Source organism: Melopsittacus undulatus, chromosome 12 (assembly GCF_012275295.1).
Source record: "Melopsittacus undulatus isolate bMelUnd1 chromosome 12, bMelUnd1.mat.Z, whole genome shotgun sequence".
NCBI lineage: Eukaryota > Metazoa > Chordata > Aves > Psittaciformes > Psittaculidae > Melopsittacus > Melopsittacus undulatus.
The window spans coordinates 6,656,514-6,677,259 of record NC_047538.1 but is presented as its reverse complement, the minus strand read 5'-3'; the positions used below and the strand labels follow the sequence as shown (position 1 = coordinate 6,677,259).

General features: G+C 54.2%; 1 protein-coding gene across 3 annotated transcripts in view; it reads right to left on the bottom strand.

The window, feature by feature from the left end:
* AGRN (agrin) overlaps positions 1 to 20,746 on the bottom strand; it is a 102,410-nt gene that overhangs the window by 30,318 nt on the left and 51,346 nt on the right. For all 3 annotated transcript variants that reach the window (XM_034068656.1, XM_034068657.1, XM_034068658.1), the window contains 4 exons: positions 8,420 to 8,635; positions 6,700 to 6,924; positions 4,244 to 4,468; positions 3,943 to 4,149 (listed from right to left, as the gene is read on the bottom strand). In XM_034068656.1, the coding sequence (XP_033924547.1) occupies positions 3,943 to 4,149; positions 4,244 to 4,468; positions 6,700 to 6,924; positions 8,420 to 8,635 (873 nt within the window). The remainder of the gene's footprint in view (positions 1 to 3,942; positions 4,150 to 4,243; positions 4,469 to 6,699; positions 6,925 to 8,419; positions 8,636 to 20,746) is intronic.

Sequence of the window (20,746 nt, the reverse complement as noted above, 5' to 3'; positions counted from 1 at the left end):
GAATGGCCCCTGGGCACAGCCAGTGGGATCTGGCTCTTAGGGAAGCACCTACCAAGTCAAAACTTAGAGCCAAAGGTGTGCATAGGAACAGGGAATAGGGGGACAGCTCATGCACATGGGCACTACTTCATCCCAGCCTTTTCAACTGCATCCCAACTTCCCTGCAGCGGAATTGCCCATGAGCAGTTCCCAAGGACCAGCTCCCTGCCGTGCTGAGCCTTGTGATGCTGCTCCCATCTCCTGCTTGTGTTTCTCCTTTCTAAAGCAACATCTATACCATAATGATGCCCCTCAAACAGAGACACACAGGGAAGCTCCTCTGCTGGGCACAGGCAGTAAGGATGCAACAAGCTAAGCATGAAGCAAACTCATTTGAAGTCCAAATTCACTCTGCTGGGGAGCAAGGGAGCAAGAGTAAGAGTGCAGGGAGGTGTCAGGCCTGATGGAGAGCACTGCCCTGACATCCCTTGTTCCTATGGAGCAAGCAAACCTGCAGAGATGGGGCACATGAAGCTGCTTCACAGCCTGAATCTCAGCCTGTCAATTATCACACAGCCTTGGGTACCAGCAGATGTCAATGGAGGTTCTGGCACCAGTTTTGATGTGAGTGGGTATAACGAGGACCTACTGAGCAAGGACCTTAAGCTGTGCTATAAGGAAGAGCTGCTTTCATTCCTGGCCCTTCTGTAGGCAGGGAAACTGAGGCAAAGAGCAAGCATCCTTGTTTGCTCATCATGCACCCTGATGGGTTCAAAGGCACCATCCCCACCTGCCACCAAGCTTTGCCAAGGCCCAAGCAAGCCCTGGGAACACCGAGCTCTCCTACAAGCCCTTCTTGATGGTGGCTATGGAGAAGAGGCTCTGAAGCTGCTTTGTAACCCATCAGACCCCATCAATCTGTGCCCATGACACCCAGCGGGCTCCATCACCAGCTCCACAGGGAGTATTCCTAGGGAAGAACCACATCTGAAGCACAGATCCTCAGTGCTTCCTAAAGGCACATGGTGCTCTGCTGGGTACTGGGGAATCTGCAATCCCTGTGGATCCCCTTCCCACTGGACTTGCACAGACAAGCGTGACACACACTATGGAGCGCAGAGGGACAAGCAGCACGGACCCAGGCAGGAAGGAGGAGGTGGGGAGGAAAGGGGGGTTAGTTGGGGGCACAAGGAGAGGTAGGATCAACCAGGAGCAGTCCAGAGTGAGGTACCAGCCAAAGAGGGGCTTGCTAAGGAGCAGGGAGCTCACAGCACCCACCTCTGCTCCCACTCTCAGGTGCCTCGGAGGGTCAAGCCACAGCAAGCACCGGACAAGACCCCACTGCACTGGGAGGCATTTCCATTCCAGCAGGAAGGGTTTGGGATGAGGGATGGGAGCAAACCCAGGGCAATGTCTCCATCCCAGGGGCGAAACTAGAGAGGTGGGGAGCAGTGAGGAGAGGCCAGGACTGTCCCTGGCTATGGAGAAGGGGAGAGAGCCGACCTCCTAGCAGAGATGTCCGTGTAGGGAGCAGGAGGGTGCTGCGAGGACACAATTCCTTCCTCCAAACAGGCAACACTGTAAAACACAAGACACAGACGAGAAAGGAAAGAGAGAGAAAGCAGAGGGAGAAAGACAGGGAAGGAAGAGCAGAGAGAGGCAGGGAGAAGACAGATGCAACTACAGACACCTTCCTTCCACCTCCTGTCCGCATCGGGCTCATCCCATCCCTTCTTCCTCAGCTGCACCAGCACAGTGTCAAAGGAGAGAAGGATTAAAACAAGGCCTGGGCTGTTTTGTTTGGCTTTGCATCCTTTGCCTTGCTGCAGGAAAAGAGCAGCAGAGCTTAGAGTTCCTTAGACAGGTATATGTGAGAGATTATGTGACCATAATAATGGCCCATCTTTCCTTTCCCTTTCATTTTCCCTTTCCTTTCCTTTTCCCTTTTCACTGTCTTTTTCCTTTTCTCTTTCCTTCCCCAGCTCCATGCATCTCCTGCATCCTCACAGCACATGGATGAACTCCCCATGCTCCCCACTATGGGTGCTGGATGCAAACAGAGCCTGTGGCTCCCTCATCCCCTGGTCTCACCCACTCTGAGTGTCCCATGAGGACTGCACCCTGCATCCAGCAGAAGCATCCAAGCAGGAGAGCAGCTGGTACCACCACCAGCAATCTGTGTTATCACACCAGCTGGAAAGCAGCATCACCACCCCAATCTCCATTTCTAAACCCTTTTCCCATCTCACATTGAGCACTTCATCACATTGAGAACTGGTGCCACAGAGGAGGATGTGCTCTTTCCAACAGGCTCAGACAGAACATGCTTTCCTAAGCTGATGGGGAGACTGAAGGCTTGCCCACACCTCGTGGTGGTTTGCTACAGGGCTGCCTGGAGCTGTTGTCTGGATGTGAAAGCCTCAGCTTTGATCTGCTTCCCTGGATTACAGGCTCTGTTTGCTCCCACCCCATAAGGATGCAGCTCCAGAAAGCAGATGTGCACATCTGCTGTCCTCACCTGCGGGAAGAGAGGCTAAAATGAGAGAGAGGAACAGCAGATGTGTAAGGACCAGACCCTACTGCCCTCACTGCACTGAATAGGCTGGGAATTACGTGTCTGACCCAAGCCCTTTGCTTACCCTGGGAATTTGGGAAGCCTCAGCAAGGTCCTGATGCTAAAGGAGATACAGGAAGGGTTTACAGAGAGCCCAAGGCACCAGCACCCAAAGCTCCAGCTGCAAACATCATCTGGCCCCAGTGCATCCCAGGAGCTGTAGGCACCTTGCTTCATCCTCTGCACCCACTTGCCATGAGCAGCCCCATGCCAGCCCCAGTGGCCATTCCCACCTCCACAGTGGCACAACAGGGCAGGAAGATGAGTACCAGGCTTTGCCAAGGCTCCTGTTGCCATCCAGCCCCAAGCTCCCTGCAGCAGAGAGGCCTGGAAGGTGCCTGTGTTGATATCCCTATAGGAAGAACGTGGGGAAGTGACTCCTCATCATCCACCCATCAGAAACACAGTGGAAGGGATGATTAAAGCTCAGTTTGTGATTGTATTGGGAGCCTGATGAAAGGGGTTTCAAGCAGCTGGGGCTGGCAGCATTAAAAGCCCACTGCAGGAGCACAAAGCCAACAAAACAGGTCCACACCATGGGGCCCTAAATTCTGAGTGCTTCATAAGGTTTGATACAGCTGATACCTTGTGAAACAGCAGCTTAAAATAGTAGGACATAGTTCCAGTTGTAGCAAAACCCAATCTGAGCTGAAATGAAACAGTCCAACTCATACAAATCAACCCAGTGGCTGTGTTCAACTTCCTTCATTCTCTGTGCAATGATGTTAAAATTGGACATTCCCGACACCCTAAGGACACCAAGTCCCATCCTATCACATCCTCCTGATAAAGCATCCATTGGAAAAGGTCAAAAGCTGCTCCCAGAGACGAGACAAAGACACGGTGAGACATCCAAAGAGTCTTTAGAGTTCCTTATGGAGATACCTGGAGCTGAGAGAAGCAGGCAGGCATGGAGGGGGAAGCATGGAAGGAGCTTGGGACTGGCACTACCCTGGGAGGAGAAATGAATGGCATGGGCTGCATAGGAGCTGCATGATGGTGAATGAGAATCCAGCTGGACATCACAGACCCTTGGTGCTGCCTGAACACAAATGACTCTTCCCATTGAGCACATCAGAGACAAGACCAAGGAGGAACATACACACACACAGTGAGAGGAAAACCAACAGGGAGCAATGGATATTCAGGGCTTGCTGGCTGCAACACTGAAGAAAACCTGTGTCTTGCTTAGGATGAGCACCCACTCACAACTTACCTGCCGCTTCCCAGCATCACCCGCATGGCAGGGACTGACACAGGCTGGGCTTAAAGTGGCTGCTGGGGCTGGGAAGTGATGTGGGGATACCAGTGCTCCTGCGGGTGACCAGCCTGGTGGCACCAGTGCTTACCACAGGGTCCACTGTGCTTTACTGGGATGGCAGCCTTCTGGTGGCACTCTGCCTTGCGGCGCTCGCAGTCATTGCTGTAGGTGCGGCTGTCACGGGCACACACAGGCCGGTAGGTACCATCGCAGGTGATGCGGTCGCAGGAGCAGCGAGCGGTGCCACGGCGGTTCAAGCACACAGCATTGAACTTACACTCATCCTTGCATTTGTCTGCAGGGAGAAGGGACAGCACCGCTCGATCCCACCCCGAGGAGCAGGCATCCGAACGCTCCCATCACTCCCAAGGAGGCAGGGATGTACTTACCCTGATGCTGGCACTGCCCTGAACGCACCTTCTGGATCTCCAGTCCCCGGAGGGCCCCCGAACGCACCATCACACACTCGTTGTCGTAGGTCACCCCATCGTCACCGCACACGGGCTCCTTCTTCGGGGGACAGGTCTCGGGGCGGGAGAGCAGCTCCACACGCCGGGTACGGGGGTTCACCCGGCACACACGGTTCATGTCGTTGAGGATGCCTTTACATGGGTCTGTGCACAGAGACAGGCATGGTCACATCCTGACCACAGCGGTGCTGGATCCTCTGCCCTCCTTCCCTTTGGCTGGCAGCAAGAGGCTCCAATCCCTCCCCAGGGGTACTCAGTCCTCCTGCTCACATCCGCACACGAGGACTCTGCACACACTCCCCCATTCCAAAGCAATGGCTGCATGGGACAAGCTCTGCCTCTTTTCCCATCCTGAGCTGCATTCATCCATCCCTCTCTAAGGACACCCTGATCCCAAGTCCGAAGTGCATTACAAGATGCGTGGTACTCCCATCCCACTCTCCCTCCCTGTCTTTCCAAAGTGCTGGAAAAGCATGGCAAACAGCCAGGGCCACACACTGCCTTGCCCCACTGCTCTAAGCTGAGCTTGCATTAGCATACCAAAGACAGGGGTAAAACGAGGTGCTGACTGCTCACTAATCCCTACTCCAGGTTTTCCCATTCCTTGCCGTGCAGGGAACCTGCAGAGTGCTGATTCATTGTCTGCAATTGCAGAACCACGATCGAATCTCTCCCCCCTTTAACCCTACTTGTCTGAAATCCCTGCATCCACCAGTCCCAGGCTGACAAGGGGGAAACAACACAATAACCCATTCCCCCAAGCTGGAAAGGGACTTCCCACCTACTCTGCATCCCTTGGAGAAGGCTGGCCTAGGACAGGGTCACAGCTTAACTTATGCAGTGATCATGGAAATGAAGCAGACGGAGGAGCTCCCACAGGACCTGCCCAATCCATCTCTGATTCCCCCTCTGGCAAGAGCTGCCTGTGCTCACTGCTGCCCCACCAGCAGACAGCCGGGGAGGTGTTACCCCCTTGGAGGCTTCCAACAACCCCAATAGAGCAAAGAACATCTTGTGTGGACTCAAGGGGCTGTGGGGAAATGAGGCTGCTGTGGTGGGGAGGGATGCGGAACAGATGAGGAGGTGGGGACTGATCACATTAGAGGGGTTGGGGATGAGGCGGATGCAGAGATTTATCTCAGGGACTGTATGATGGGGACTGTCTGTGTGCCTGTGTGCCTGTGTGCCTGTCTGTGCGCCTGTCTGTGTGGCTGCGTGTGTGCCTGTCTGTGCGCCTGTCTGCCTGTCTGTGTGCCTGTCCATCCCTGCTCCCTCCTCTGCCTTGCAGTGCAGCCTCAAGCCTTACAGAGTGCAAAGACCTTCAGCTATTCCCAGGTTCTATAACCCACCTGCCTGAGTCCCTGCTGATGCCCAACTAAACCAGGAGGACCTCAAAGGAGCAGTGAGGCTCAGAAGCCTGTTCTCTGCCCTAGAAACCTGGTGTGACAGCATCTCTTCTGCACTTCCCATCTCACCCTACTTGGGACCAAGCAGGGAAAACATCATTGAAGGTCCTCAGGGTTTGCAGCCTTCCCAAACACACTCCCACACTCCTTCCCCTGGGCACAAACACTGATCTGGCACATGTCCTCCCTGATCCCATGGTTTCCCTAATGAACCCAATGGCTTTTAATTGCCAGGATCCACAGCTGTGGAAGGAGCCATCCTCACAGTGGTTGTGCTCTAGGAACTGAGCCTGTTGGGCTCCTTTCATTAGAGGGAGCTGCTTGCCCAGGAGCCCTAGGATGTCACCAAGCAAAGGGCTTCTTGCCAAAGGCAGCAGCCAGGGGATGCCAGCCCAGGGAAACAGCAGAAGGAAAAGGAGGGAGCACAGATGTTCCCACTGCTTTGTAGGTCAGTGGGTCCCAAGGAGAAACAACCACAGCCAAATGCTGCAGGGGAAGTGCTGGTTTGGGCTGAGTTTCAGAAGCCATCACCCACAAAGTGACCTTCTTCTGCCCAGCTTGGTGCTGAGCTCATGAAGACATACACAGAGAGGGGCTGTGTGAAGACCTCAGAGCATCCTCCAGTACCTGAAGGGGGCTACAAGGATGCTGGAGAGGGACTCTGCATCAGGGACTGCAGTGATAGGACAAGGGGTGATGGGTTCACACTGAAACAGGGGAAGTTCAGGTTGGAGATAAGGAAGTTCTTCCCTGTGAGGGTGCTGAGGAGTGGAACACACTGCCCAAAGAAATGGTGAATGCTCCATCCCTGCCAGGTTGGATGGGTTTGGAGCAGCTCCAGTGGAAGGTGAATGAGCTGCAACCAGATGAGCTTTAACCTCCCTCCCAACCCACCCCATTCCATGACATTGCCATTCCCCACCTCTCCCAATCCAAGGCAAAGGCTCTCCAGGCCAGGACAGGACTCACCGCAGGCACCATCGAACCTCTTGAAGACGTTCTCCTGCTTGTCACAGGCGTGTTTGTTGAGCTGGCACTCGCTGCGGTAGTCACGGCCATCACTGCCGCACACGGGGCTCTCGGGCACGGCACTGCAGGATGCTGGGCACACACACCGGGCTGCCTGCCCGTCGGCTGAGCGCACACAGGTGCTGCCGAAGCTGCAGGTCACTGCTGAGCATGGGTCCTTGGAGCCTGGGGGAAAGGGGAGCAGGGCATGGGATCGAGGAGCATGGGACGGGCATGGGATCAAGGAGCATGGCACGCAGGGACTGTTGCCTGTACATGGCTCGGATTGAAACGGGGGAAGGAAGGGCAGGAGGGGGGTGAGGAAGAAGCTCTAATTTACATTGAGGTGCACACAGGGTACCCAGAGAAGCTGTGGCTGCCCCATCCCTGGCAGTGCTCAAGGCCAGGTTGGACACAGGGGCTTGGAGCAGCTGCTCCAGTGGAAGGGGTCCCTGCCCGTGGTAGGGGTTGGAGCTGGAGGAGCTTCAGGTCCTTTCCAACCCAAACCATTCCATGATTCTCTGATCCCAAGTGCCTGAGTGCCCTGAATCATACATGAAGACAAGGGATGTCCTTCCATCAGCTTCAGTGGATGCTGGACCCATGTACCTTAGGACAAGAGGAACTGGCCTCAAGCTGCCCCAGGGCAGGTTTAGATGGAGCTGAGGAACAATTCCTGCCCCAGAGGGTGCTCAGGCATTGGAACAGGCTGCCCAGGGCAGGGCTGCAGGCACTTAGCACCATGAGGCAGTGCTGGGAATGCTTGGATTTGGTCATCCTAAAGCTCTTTTCCACCCTCATTGATCCCATGGTTCTACGTGGTCCTGAGCACCCAGGATGTCCACAGAGGCAGGCAGGACCATGGGGCTGTGGGATCAGCCCCAAACCCACAGCACACAGGGAACGGAGCTCACTACTCTCTCCAGGCACAACCCTTCCTTTCCAACCCCCTCAGCCTCCCTGCAAGCTCCCTTCCCTGCACCCGCTCTCCAGGAGCATCCTGCTCCATCAGATGAGCAGCAAGGGGCATTACAGCACCTCCTGCAACCCATCGTTAGAGGCAGAGCTCAGGAACAATTCCCTCACCGACAGGGAAGGGCCCAAATGTATTTGCCAGTTCTTTTCCTGGCCTTTTCCCCTCTGTTTTTGTCCCTTCTTCCTGATTCCGCTTTGGAATGACTCCCGACAGGAGCTCATTGGGAGCGCTGGGTGCAGTCACTGCAAGGCAGAGCGCCGCAGGAGAGAAAGGTCAAGTTAATTTACTCTGGGATGAGGAGACCAGGGTCTCATTTCCACAGCTCCTTGCTCACAGCTGGGGCACACAGCCTGCCTTTCATCAGCCCCCTCAGCCTGCTGGTGTGCTGCTCTATCCAGCTACCAGCTGCGATAGATGTGACCCATACTGGGCAGGTACTGTGGTCACTGGGTTGCTCTACACCTCTTGAATGGCTTTGGCCATCATTGTGCTTCCTGGTACACTCTGATGATCAACAAGGAGTTGATGGTGATTCCCTCATAGAATGGTTTGGGTGGGAAAGGACCTTAAGATGATCCAGTTCCAACCCCCTGCCATGGGCAGGGATGCCTCGCACTAGACCAGACGCATCCCCATCCACCAGTACATCCCAGTGGTGCCCTGAGCTCAGGGCATCACAGTCACCTCCGGAGAGCCCACACTCACCACACGGTCCCTTGCTGATGACTTTGATCCGCCTCTGTTGGTTGCATTGGGCCTTCTCCAGTTCACACTCGTTGCTGTAGGTGGAATAGTCGGAGCCGCAGACAGGAGCTACCACCACGGGACAAGCAGTCTTCTTGCACACACAGGAGGCTTGAGAGGGGTCAGTGGGGCTCCTCTCACACACGGCCCCGAACCCGCACAGCATCCCTCGGCAGGCTGCGGGCACACACACACACATGGATGAGCCTCTCAACAGGACCATGCATCCAGGACTGCAAGGACTGTGCCAGCAGGAGGATGCTCAAGGCACAGCAAGGTCCTTTCCTGGCTAAGGGCAGGGATGTCGGCATCCCAGGAACCACATGAAGGTTAAGCTTTGTCCTTCAGGGACAGCAAGGATGTGTTTGAGCTCCTCATCCCATGCCTGAGGACAAGGATGTGCCCTGCCAGGGCTGATGCACCCTAAGGCTCCACCTCTTGCCTGTACCTGGAGCATGGACACTAAACAGAGGTGACCTGCTCCATTGTGCTGGTACCATGCAGAGCAGACAGCATGGGAAGGGCAGTGTGGACAGTGGGGTTGGTAAAGGCAGGGACACAGACAAAGCTGCCTCTGAAGGGAGGTTGTCCTGGAATCAGCACCCCCTTTGCCTTCAGGCACCACACAACCGCATTGGCTCCATCACAGCTCCTCCTGAGTGACTGGGCCTTGCTGCCCTTTGAGAGTGGCCAGGTAAGGCAGGATGTGCGCTAAGCACCCTCACCCCATGCGAGGACAAGAAGGGAAAAGGCTGGGGTACACGGTCCAAAATGAGCTACCAAACCCATGGTCTTGCCTCTTCAGTGCCCCTTATCACTCCATGCTCCCTGTTCTACTCCTTGCCAGTGTGAACTGGAGAAAGAAGGTCTGTCATCAGTTCTGCACCATAGCAAGGAGGTCAAGAACCAGCTTGAGAGCAGGGAGATGCCTCCAAACCTCTCCATAAACCGATTAGCATCCCTAGGGCTCCAGAAAGCACTTGCTCTCCCTACAGCCCCAATGCTCAAGCCTCTGTGAGTGCTCCCAGACACAATGTGCTTTCTGCTAGCCAGGAACAGAAAGGGAAGTCAAGGAATGGAGAAAACCTCCTCACCTATCCCAGTGTGGGACAGATCTGTGTGTGTCCCCCACTGCTTTATGCATCACTGTTCATGCAAAGCAGCCAAACCACGTGGCTGGTGTCTCTCTGAAGGAGATGCTCAGCATCTTCTTATCACATGCACTAATCAGAGCAGCCGGCATGGACCAGTTCAGCATCTGAATTGCTAATGTGGGGGGAAAGAGCATTCTTCAGCTGGGAGGAGGAAGGGAGAGGACAGGGGTCTCCAGGCACAGTGAGGGCAAGAGACAGCAGAATGGTTTCTACCTGGTGGTTACTGCCATAGGCACAGCCCTGCACTCCCAACACACACATGCATATGCACCAGGCACTGCATACCTGCTGTACCACACTGCATGCACATCACCCCCTGCATGCACATCATCACCCTGCATATACATCACCCTCTGCATCACCCTGCCTGCACATCACCCTATAGACACATCACCCCCTGCATATACATCACCCTGCATCACCCTATAGACACATCACCCCCTGCATGTACATCACCCTGCACCACCCTATAGACACATAACCCACTACATATACATCACCCCCTGCATCACCCTATAGACACATCACCCACTGCATATACATCACCCTGCATCACCCTATAGACACATTATCCACTACATATACATCACCCCCTGCATATACATCACCCTGCATCACCCTATAGACACATTACCCACTACATATACATCACCCCCTGCATCACCCTATAGACACATCACCCACTACATATACATCACCCCCTGCATCACCCTATAGACACATCACCCACTACATATACATCACCCCCTGCATCACCCTGCATATACATCACCTTGCATCACCCTGCCTACGCATCACCCTATAGACACATCACCCCCTGCATCACCCTGCCTGCACATCACCCTACAGGCACATCACCCTGCATATACATCACCCCCTGCATCACCCTGCCTGCACATCACCCTGCCTGCACATCACCCTGCATATACATCACCCTGCCTGTGCATCACCCTGTAGGCACATCACCCTGCCTGCCCACCCACTACACCAAGCGCAGTCCCAGCCCCTGCTGCACCCCCAGGCAGCAGCAGCTCCTCCACCCCTGCAGACTGACCCACATAAGGAGCGAACAAGAGCTCATAACAGGCAGAATAAACCGCTCGACAGAGGCTCATTTACACTTCAATTCCCAGGCGTTTGCCTTTGACTGCCTGAAGATTTTGAGCTCATATGAACAGCAACAACGCGCCACTAAGAGACTAATATCATCAAATGAAAGAACTCTCTCCCTCTCCTACCCAATATCTAAAGGCAATTCATCATCTTTATGAAGCGCTTGGATAGTCTTTCCTGCTCTTCCCATTGCTGCTCCTTCTCTTTTCTCTCCCCCTTCATGCAGATGAACACGTTGAGCTCTGATATTAGAGGGGAGGTGTGCAAGGGAGGAATGTGCCATGCAGGACAAGCAGGGATTCATCCCCTGAGGCACAGGCGTGTGGAGCATCAGTGGATCTGTGCAGTGCATTATCCGCTGCCAGTTGTAGGGGAGGCAGGATGGAGCTGTCAGATCAGACCCAGCGATGGGAAGGGAACTGGTAAGCACAGGAGATGCTGGATGCAGATCCAGCTTGGAGGGGGAAATGGTGCATGTCTGAAGGCACTTGTCTTCAGGACACACCAGCCCAGGCTCAGAGATAGGGAAACCAAGGTGGGAGGTATACCCAGGGTGTCAGACAAGGATGTCTCCTTTCCTGAGCTCTTGTGCTCTTGTCTTTTGCCTCATAGAGAATGGGAAAGGAGTCTCCCATATCCAAGGTGAGGGCTTCAGCCCAGTTCCAGTGTACTCAGCACCAACCAAGCCTTCACATCCCATTCCCTTTCAGAGCCACCAGACAGAAGCGCTTTGCTGGGTGTGGGCAGAAGCAGCAGTGAGGCACAAAGTGCTCTTGTCCTGATGCTTGTATGGGGCAGCCTGAATAAACCCCAGGCAATAGAAGTGTGCAGAAGCACAAAGATCTCTTAAGTTTGACTCCCAACAGAGCTGGTGAAGACCCTGCTGTCCAAAACACCCCACAAGGAAACCACATGTGTGCCTACCCAACTGAACAAGCACCAGCAAACCAGGGATGCACAGAGGGACCAGGGCTCTGCCTGCTGCCCCTCTAGGGACACGTGTACAGCATCACCAGGAGAGGGACCATACATTTCCCTACCAGCGTGCCTCCTACATCACCCCATAGACATGCACTGGTTGAAACCAAGCCCACAGCAACACTGCAGCTATGATGGACACACTCTGGAAGGCAGAGTGAGCTTGCAACAGAGCCCCTGCTTGGGATGCTGGAGGTCACAGCCTATTGTGCCTGTTCCGGGATGCAGAAGGGATCTCTCAGTGCTTGCTCAAGGCTGTGTCTAAACTGCCTACAAAGCACAGGGCACTGCTGTGCAGGGAGGTCAGGGAGCAGGCTGGGTCTGAAGAGGAGCAGGGCTCTGGCTGAGCCATCCCAGAGCCACACAGATAAGGCACAGGGAGGCACTGGGGACACAGTGAGAGCAGCAAAAAGGTACAGCAAGGAGCTGACCTTTCCCAAACCTCCTGAGCTGCCAAAGAGGAGGCAGAGAAACAGCTCAAGTGAGGTATTTATACAACACTCAGCAAGCTGCATAGAACAAAAGGGAGGGCTCGGGCTTATTGTAAGCAGGCTGAATAGCAGCCAAGCCTCACCGTGTCTCTTAGCAGCACTGGAGCAGAAACAGGCTAATAAATAACAACAACAGCAGTAATAACAATGCAGAAGTGCTCAATGGAGAAGTTGCTCCCAATGCTCCCCACCTGAGTCAGCACTGGGGGGACACAGCAGCCCCAGGCTCAGCCTGCAGAATCATAGAATAGTTAGGGTTGGAAAGGACCTTAAGATCATATAGTTCCAACCCCCCTGCCATGGGCAGGGACACCTCACACTAAACCATATCACCCAAGGCTTCATCCAACCTGGTCTTGATGCAAGCAAGGCTTTTAGAAGAGACCAAGGCTAGGGAAAGGCCTGGCTGTGCTCAGAGCCTTGGCTCCAGCTCATGGAAGCTGTGCTCTGAGGCTCTGCCGTGTGGCCTGCAGTGACTCCAGGTCAGGGCAGAGAGCACAGAGGGATGCTAAGCAGGGTTCCTTGCCCTCTGGCTAATTGGGAAGGCGAGTGGCACACAACAGGGCTCTGACCTCTGCTCCCAGCAGTCCACAGTGGAGCATAGGCCATTCTCCAACAGGCAGAGAGAACATGCGGGGCAGCATCCACCCCACAACAGCTGGAGCCACAGCTGTGTCCCTGCTGCCAGCCAGGGATGAGCAGATGGGGAGGGAACTTGGGGTTATGGTAATGGGGAATGGACCGTGGTATCCATTTACCACACAGCCATCTGCAGGGCAGACCCTGCCTGGCCTGGGGGGCTGCAGTGTGGGGTGGTCATAGGAAACACTGAGAGAGGAGCTGGATACTCCGAAAGGCAGAGACGTCAGACAAGGACAGCAACCAAGGGATGGAAGCCACCTACAGAGATGCCTTTCCCAGCCTGCACTGACACAGGGTGGGATGCCTGCATTGAAAACCATGAGCAAAGAAAAGGGGAAAGGAAGAGAGGAGCCTTTGGGATCCTGTCTATGCCAACAGCTCAGACTGGGGTGTGAAGAGTGAGAGTCAGGGTAGCAGAGTGCTCCTTACTGTGGTCCATGCCGAGAGCTGCTGGCATTGATCCGAGCCAAGCTGCTCCTGCACACAAACCACCAGCAGCCATGACACCAGTTCAGCTCTGAGCATCCCACCCCATCCATGACACTTCCTCGAGCAGCCCCTGGTGAGCAGCAGGGATGGAGCAGGATGGGATGCCCATGCCAAGGTTTAGTCCGCATCCCCCAGAGCAGGTTGCAAGGGCACAGATGGCACCAGCTCCACCTCCTCGTGTCCAACAGTGCCTGCAGATGCCCAAAGCGGCTGGAAGGACAGTGGAGAACAGGACAGCTCTGGCATGGACAGATCCATGGCAGGAATGGCTGCAAGCCACACATGGAGCCTGCGGACAGCAGGGAGAAGGATGCTTGCTTCCTGCAAGCACGATGGAGGATGGTGAAAGGGAGACTGAGCTGGGACAGGAGACAGGGGCAAAATGAACCATGGAATCAGTGAGGTTGGGAAAGAGCTTCAAGCTCAGCCTGTCCAACCATTCCCTGCCCTGGGCAGCCTGTTCCAATGCCTCAGCACCCGCTGGGGCAGGAATTGTTCCTCAGCTCCATCTGAACCTGCCCTGGTGCAGCTTGAGGCCGTTTATTCCAAGCCTCCTGGACCAGAGCAAGGAGATGGCAGCTGGATGCAGGTAGGGAGGATGGATGCAGAGCAGCTTCTGCTTCCAGCTTCTCCCCATCCATTTCTGCACCTTGGCTCTCCCATTTACAAAACATGCAAATAACAATAATCACCAACCCCCCAGTGTCAGCAGGTAAGGAGCTCAATCGAACTAGTAGGGATTAATAACCAGCTGCCTTCATCAAGTGCTTTGCGATCTTGAGGTGAAGAGCTCTGTCTAATAAGCCCCGAGCATTCACATTAAAATGTTTCTCTGGCTTAATAACAATAATCATGAATGTAATGTCAAAATTGCTCTTTTCCACTGCTCTGGAAAGAAGAAAGTGCTACAGGAGCAGCTTGCTGACTGCTTATTGCATCCTGCCTGCATCCCTGGCCCAAGAGCCTGGCTTAAGGGGGCTCTGGTGGGTTCTTTCCGTCTGGACCAAAGCTTTACCTCCAATAGGAATCATGCCAAGGGAGGAGGGTTTTCAATGTGGACATGCACAGGTAATTCCTGGCAGCTCCCTGCTCCCAGCCAGACCTGCCTGCTGAAGGCAGAGCTTGTGTTTGCCAGCCTGGACCTGCTCCAGATCCCAGGGGAGAGCATCCTTTATCCGAACGGGCTGAGAAAAGCAATCAGAGAAGCACAGCATGAGACTTGATTACAGCTCATGGGTGAGAAGGGAGGGTGGGATGGACCCGTGGTGGGGAAGGGGTGGGAGAGAGGAAAGGCTAACAACACATGGCAACCATAGCCCCCAATCCCTGCAGCAAGGGGTATCCCAAGGATGGGGACATCAGTCATGGAACACACTGGGATATGTATAGGATATATATAGGATATAGGCCACACAGGGTGTATGCACATATAGATATATAATCATGGAACTGTTTGTGTTGAAAGGGAGCTTAAAGCTCTTCCAGCTCCAACCCATTGCCATGAACAGGGACCCCTTCCACCAGAGCAGCTGCTCCAAGCCCCTGTGTCCAACCTGGCCTTGAGCACTGCCAGGGATGGAGCAGCCACAGCTTCTCTGGGCACCCTGTGCCACAAGCAAAGGACACCAGCAAAGAGCAGGTCTGAGCTGCTGCAGGGGTTCCCTGCTCCCTAAAGGGTAAAGGGAATCGCAAGACCCCAGGGATGGAGCCAGGTCAGGCCAGCCAAGGCCAGCATTAATTCTGCATGAGGTACCCGTTGCCATGGAGACCAGGGAGGCTGCTCCAGCCCCATCTCCTCTGTGCATCCCTGCTCCTCTGTGTACATCTACTCCTTTCCCAGGGACCTGCCTCCCACCATCAATATTAATTACATCAAGCAGGACTTACTGGGTCCTGAGAGACAAGGAGGTGTCAGCCCCACAGCACATCCCAGGCTGTGCCGACACCAGCACAGAGCTGTCAGTTCATGGAATATCACACTGGAAGGGAGCTCAAGGATCATCTGATCCAACCTTTCTGGCAAAGCATGACCTAGACTCAATGTCCCAGCACCCTGCCCAGCCCAATCTTAACAGTGTCCAACACTGGGGAGTCACCATTCCCTGCAGACATGATTCCAATGGCTGTTCTCATCAGGATATATCTTCTTGTGGCAAGTTGTATCTCCCCGGGAGTAACTTGTGCCCATCATCCCTCATAAAGACACCACTCCTGTAGAAAGGGAGTATCCATCTCTTTCATAGCCACCCTTTAAGTACTGGAATATGGTGATAAAGTCACTTATCCCTTCACTACTAAAAGCCTGTCCCCACTTGGGAAAGGGCAGCTCAGCCCATCACAGGGCTGGCAGTGGTGATGCCAGCAGCATGAGCCACAGCAGACAGAGGAGCAGGATGAGAACATGACCACAGAGCCTATAACTGTGGGTCAGGAGGGGTGGGCAGCAAGGGAAAAAGTTGGATCTAAAAGCAAACTCCAGTGCTGGAGGCAGAGGATGGTAGCGAGCAAGATGAAGGCGATGCCAGAGGCAGGCAGGGCAGGGTGCAGTTGAAAGCATCACGTTCTTAGGTCCCAAACAAACATCCCTCTTACAAATCAACCACTGTAAATGACTGTCATTAATCTGCCACAAGCCCCTGAGCCAGTGGCTCTGTCCCAGCTCCTCTCCATGGGGAGAATTCCTCAGCCTCCATCAAATGGAAGGTTGGGATCCAGCAGGGATGTGAGCCAGGAGCTCAGTGCACACACAGTGCACCCAGGTGGATGGCAGCCTGTACACAAGGGATGGTTTTAACCTGCTTCCACAGAGGGAAGCAAACCAGCTTTCAAACCAGGGATGCTCAAGGGAAGGAGGCTGAGCATCCTCTGGATGCCAGTCCTGCCAAAGCCAGCACACTGCCCTTTGCCAACCTTCTCAGGCCCTTGGGCACACTACCAGCTCTTTGTGTTCCTGCTGCTCATGCTCTTTGCAAGGAGCCTCCTCATCCCTGCAGGTCTCAGCCAGCTTCACCCCTCCTGCTGTCCTTTCCTCTCCATCCATACTTCACATGAAGCATTAAACAGCAACCGCATCCCTCAGCCACTGAACCACATAACTCCAGCCACTCCTGTTGTCTCAAACACCCATCACTGAGCCTTGTGTCCCTGTGACCTCGGGCATGCTCCTACAGAACCAAAGGCCACTTGGCAAGACATCCTCTGTCCCAGCACAGCACCAGGCTGTGCTTGCACCAGGCTAATACTAGAGCTGGTGGTGATGCTCTAGGTACCACACACTGACTCCAGCATGGCATGGACAGGGGAAGAAGCCAAGGCAAGACAAATACTGCCTCCTTGTCACAACACTCTGAGACTAAAAGCCATTGAGCGAGGCAAGCCTGGGAATCCACAACCTTAGCAAGGATACAGGGAAAATCAGGAACACCCTTGGCAGTTCTCCCCATCCACTCCTCCTCTGACACTTAAGCCACGTATCATGAAAGTGCATAAACTGATCCCCAAGAGAAGGCTCAAACCTCACTGTAAATGGAGAAGAAAATGCTCTCAAGAGATCAAAAGTGGTGCCTAATAACTGCTACTACCTTATCTACTGCTCGACTTCTGAAGAGCTATGTTTAGCATCTCTCCTCTCTCCAGAGCAGCCCTGAGCTGGTTGAGCTGAAACACATTTTGCTGCTGCTCAGGGTGCAAAACGCAGGCAGAGACACCATCCCTCCTGCTGCAGCAATAGGCAGGATAAGCCAGGCTGGGGTAGGGGGTGAGGATCCACAGGTAGACCCCAGCAGTGGCTCCTGGGATGTTGCCTCATTGCCACAGCAGTAAAAAAGGATGGAGAAGACACTGATCTAACCAGGGTGGTCTGGGGACCCCCATGGGCAGTGAGGAGGGGGATGGCTTCACCCTGAAGGCATGAATCACCCAGGATGCTGGGGTAAAGAGAAGAGCATCCCAGGGCAGCCTCTACCTGAGGCAGGGAGCATCACACCATGTCAGTACCTCAGTGTGTGCTGCAGCAAACTCTTAGGAGGAGGAGTAGGCAGTGTGTAATTAAAACTGAGCTCATCAGCCGGGTGCAGGAATTCACCTGGCACAGAGAGAGATTGTTCTCCTGTTCCATGATGTGTGACAAGACTTCCCACCACGCTCCGATGCTCCAAGTCCCTCCTCGGGGGCTGGAACAGTGCAGGAACACCAGCACTGCTCACACTGTCTGAGGGTACCCCAGTGCAATGAAGCAGGGATGAGGCATTCAGGGGGTGCAAAGCTCTCCCTGCAGGAAAGGAATCATTCCTCACTGTAACAGAGCTTGTGAGGGGAATACTGACAGCATAAGCAAGCAGGAGAGCATCTCCATTTGAGCCACTGGGACCCAGGGGGGAAAGCCATGGAGCATCCCTTCTTGACACAGAGGTCACAGCATCTGACTGTGGGTCTGTGAAGAGCATCCTCAAGGCTGAACATCATCCCTGCTGATGCCTGAGTTTGGCAGGTGGGGAGCTGGCACATGTGGACACCATGGCCCCAAGGCTGTAAAGAGATGGGTTACTCCTACAGAGATGCACTTTCTCCACTCCTGCTGCTACAGCTCAGCTCCACATCAAACCACATGCATAGGGAAGGATGGGGCTGGGAAACAAATGGGTGTGAAAGGAGTGGGATGGTCAGGAAAGACCAGGGGCTGCCCAATGCATCTGTGGGCAGACAAAACCACCCATCTCTGCAGCACCTTCCTGAGACAAACACCATCACGAAGCCTGCAGAATGAATTCCGTTTGAAGCATCCAAGTCTTAAATTGGCTTTTGTCAAAAGAGAAGCAGGCTGGGATGAGCAGCCAAAGCCAGCAGGGTGTTCGGTACCACACAGAGGCAATGACACTGAAGAGCATGTGGGTTAAGCTCTATTTTCATGGCTCTCTTTCCAGGGCAGCCAAATATCCCCTTGGGCAAGCACAGAGCTGCCCAGAGCCACTGTGCAGAGCAGGCAAGGGGAGGCAAGCACCATGCATGACTTCTAGCCCCAAGGCAATGGGTTACTGACCAAAGCTCATCAGAACTGGGGGATGTTAACTAGAAGTGACCAAGTAAAAGACAGGAACATCTTTTCCTGGTGAAGCATCATGGAATGGTTTGTGTTGAAGGGACCTTAAAGTTCATGCAGTTCCAACCCCTGCCATGGGCAGGGATACCTTCCATAGGGCAGCTTGCTCACAGTATCAGAAAGGAGGAGGACCAGCCTCACTAACCTCATCATACACACATGGGGAGCATTCCCTAACACCCCCATGGCACAGAGCCTATGCTCCATAACACACAGCACCATTTAAACCCCATGAAGGCAGAGACAGCCACAAGCAGGGACAGGAGCAACCAGTGCTCACACTGCTGCAGGTGGCTGTCCCCTTCTTCATGGACACCAGATGGATTGGGAGCCACTGGAGGAGAAACGGAGCTGGATCTGGCAGAGCAAAGCCATAGGAGGGTGCCAAAGAGAGCATCCAATAACCAGGAGAAACACAACACCCAGGACTGAGAGCACTGTAGGATTAATCCACTGACTGATTTCCTATGCACACTTCAAGAGCCACCTGCACCAGCTATTTCTCTGCCTAACCCCAGTGCTGTAAACCCTGTATTTATGGGGCTGCCAGGCACAAGAAAGCACTTTCCCAATGCTTAATTTCTCAGATGTCCTCATCCCACATGGCACTGCTGCTTTTCTGCATCCATAAATAGGTGCTTAGTGCTGCTCCCTCAGCCTGGGGCAACGGGTCAGGCCAGCATCATTCCATCCATGCTCGCCAAATGGAAATGGGTGTCCAGCCCCCTCAGTCTCCTCGGATGGTTCCAAACCCAGCAGAGACCGGTTGGTGCCATGAACACATCTGCAAAGGTGGATGCCAGTGAAAGGGGTGGCTCCCACCACCCTGGTGAGCATCCATCAGGGATGCTGGCTTGAGAGGGTGCCCCTGCAGAGCACCAAGGGAGGAAGGGGGAAGGGAAAGAGGGATGATGGGGAGCTAATGCTGAGGAAACAGTGCTTTATCCTATTGATTCACCCAACCAGCCTGGCCTCAGGGCTCTGAGAGGGCTCATTGTTCTCCCTGCCCTCCATAGAGCAAACAGCAGAAGCAATCTTACCTCCCGCACACAACTCCACCAAGGGATGCTGAGAACAAACAGGAATCAAGCCTCTCCTCACAGATGCTGCAAGAGCAAGGAGAGGGGAGGAGGTGTCCTCCCACCATTTATTGCACCCCAGGGGATGCAGGAAGGCACAGCCCACCCTGCACCACACCTGCAATCCTGCCCTAAGGGGGTGCACCTGAGCCAACATCCACCCTCAACCCAGCTCCCTATGCAGATGCTTCCCTACTGAGGAGGAGAATTAACCCACTTGGATGCCCCAGGCCAGTCCTTCAGTTGGAGAGCAGGCAACAGCCTCCACAGAGCACCTCATTTAAGGCAACCAGGCCTTAAGACTCTATAAAGCTTAACAATCCCCTTCCCAGCTGCGGGAATGCCAGCACTGTGGGAGATTTGGGAGAAAGCAGTGAGTTAACAGCATTAACAGCCTTGATTTGGGATGAAACAGAGACCACTCTATAAATCAGTGTGTGGCTGGAGGGTTTTCTAGGGTAGAAATGGGTATGAGGAAGAAAAGGAAGAGATAAATAACACACGAGTGTTAATTACAGACACCTCCCTGCAGTGTCTTTCACCTCCAGCATCACCAAGCACCAGGGAGCAGTTGTGGCCACAGCACCTTTTATGTGTGCAAGACAGGGTCATTGCAGAAGAGATGATGCCCAAGGTGCAGGAAGCCACTTCCTTCATAAGGAAAATTAAGGTCTGACATTGGCTGGGCAGACAATGATTCCTGCCCAGCTTTGGAAGGGGAAAGGACCACTGTAAAGCTCCCAGCAGCAGGGTCCCCCATGGAGATCCCAAGGTGCACATTCTCAGTGGGTACCAATGGGCTGAGATCCATTGGCTCACAGCACAAGTTGCCAGCGGGTGGTAACCCACTGCTCACCATAGCGCTTGGAGAAGGGCAGGATCTGCCCCAGGAGATGCAGAGGTGATGAACCTCGAGGAGCTCAGATGCAGAAGCAGCAACCGAGGGGCCCTTAATGCTGCCACTACCCCACTGTTGGACACAGCCCCCACAGTTGCATGTACAAGCATAGCCCTGCCTAAAGCACACAGCCCCAGCCTGGTTTGGGTTGGAAGGGACCTTAAAGCTCCTCCAGGTCCATGGACAGGGACCCCTTCCACTAGAGCAGCTTGCATCTATTAAACTTGCCAAAGGAGGGGCCTCATTTGGCAACCCACCCCCATGGGTAGGAGTTTTCCATCTCTTGTGGGGACCAGAGATCCTTTGGAGTATGGCATCTGGATGGGCTGGGCTGCTAATATTTTGG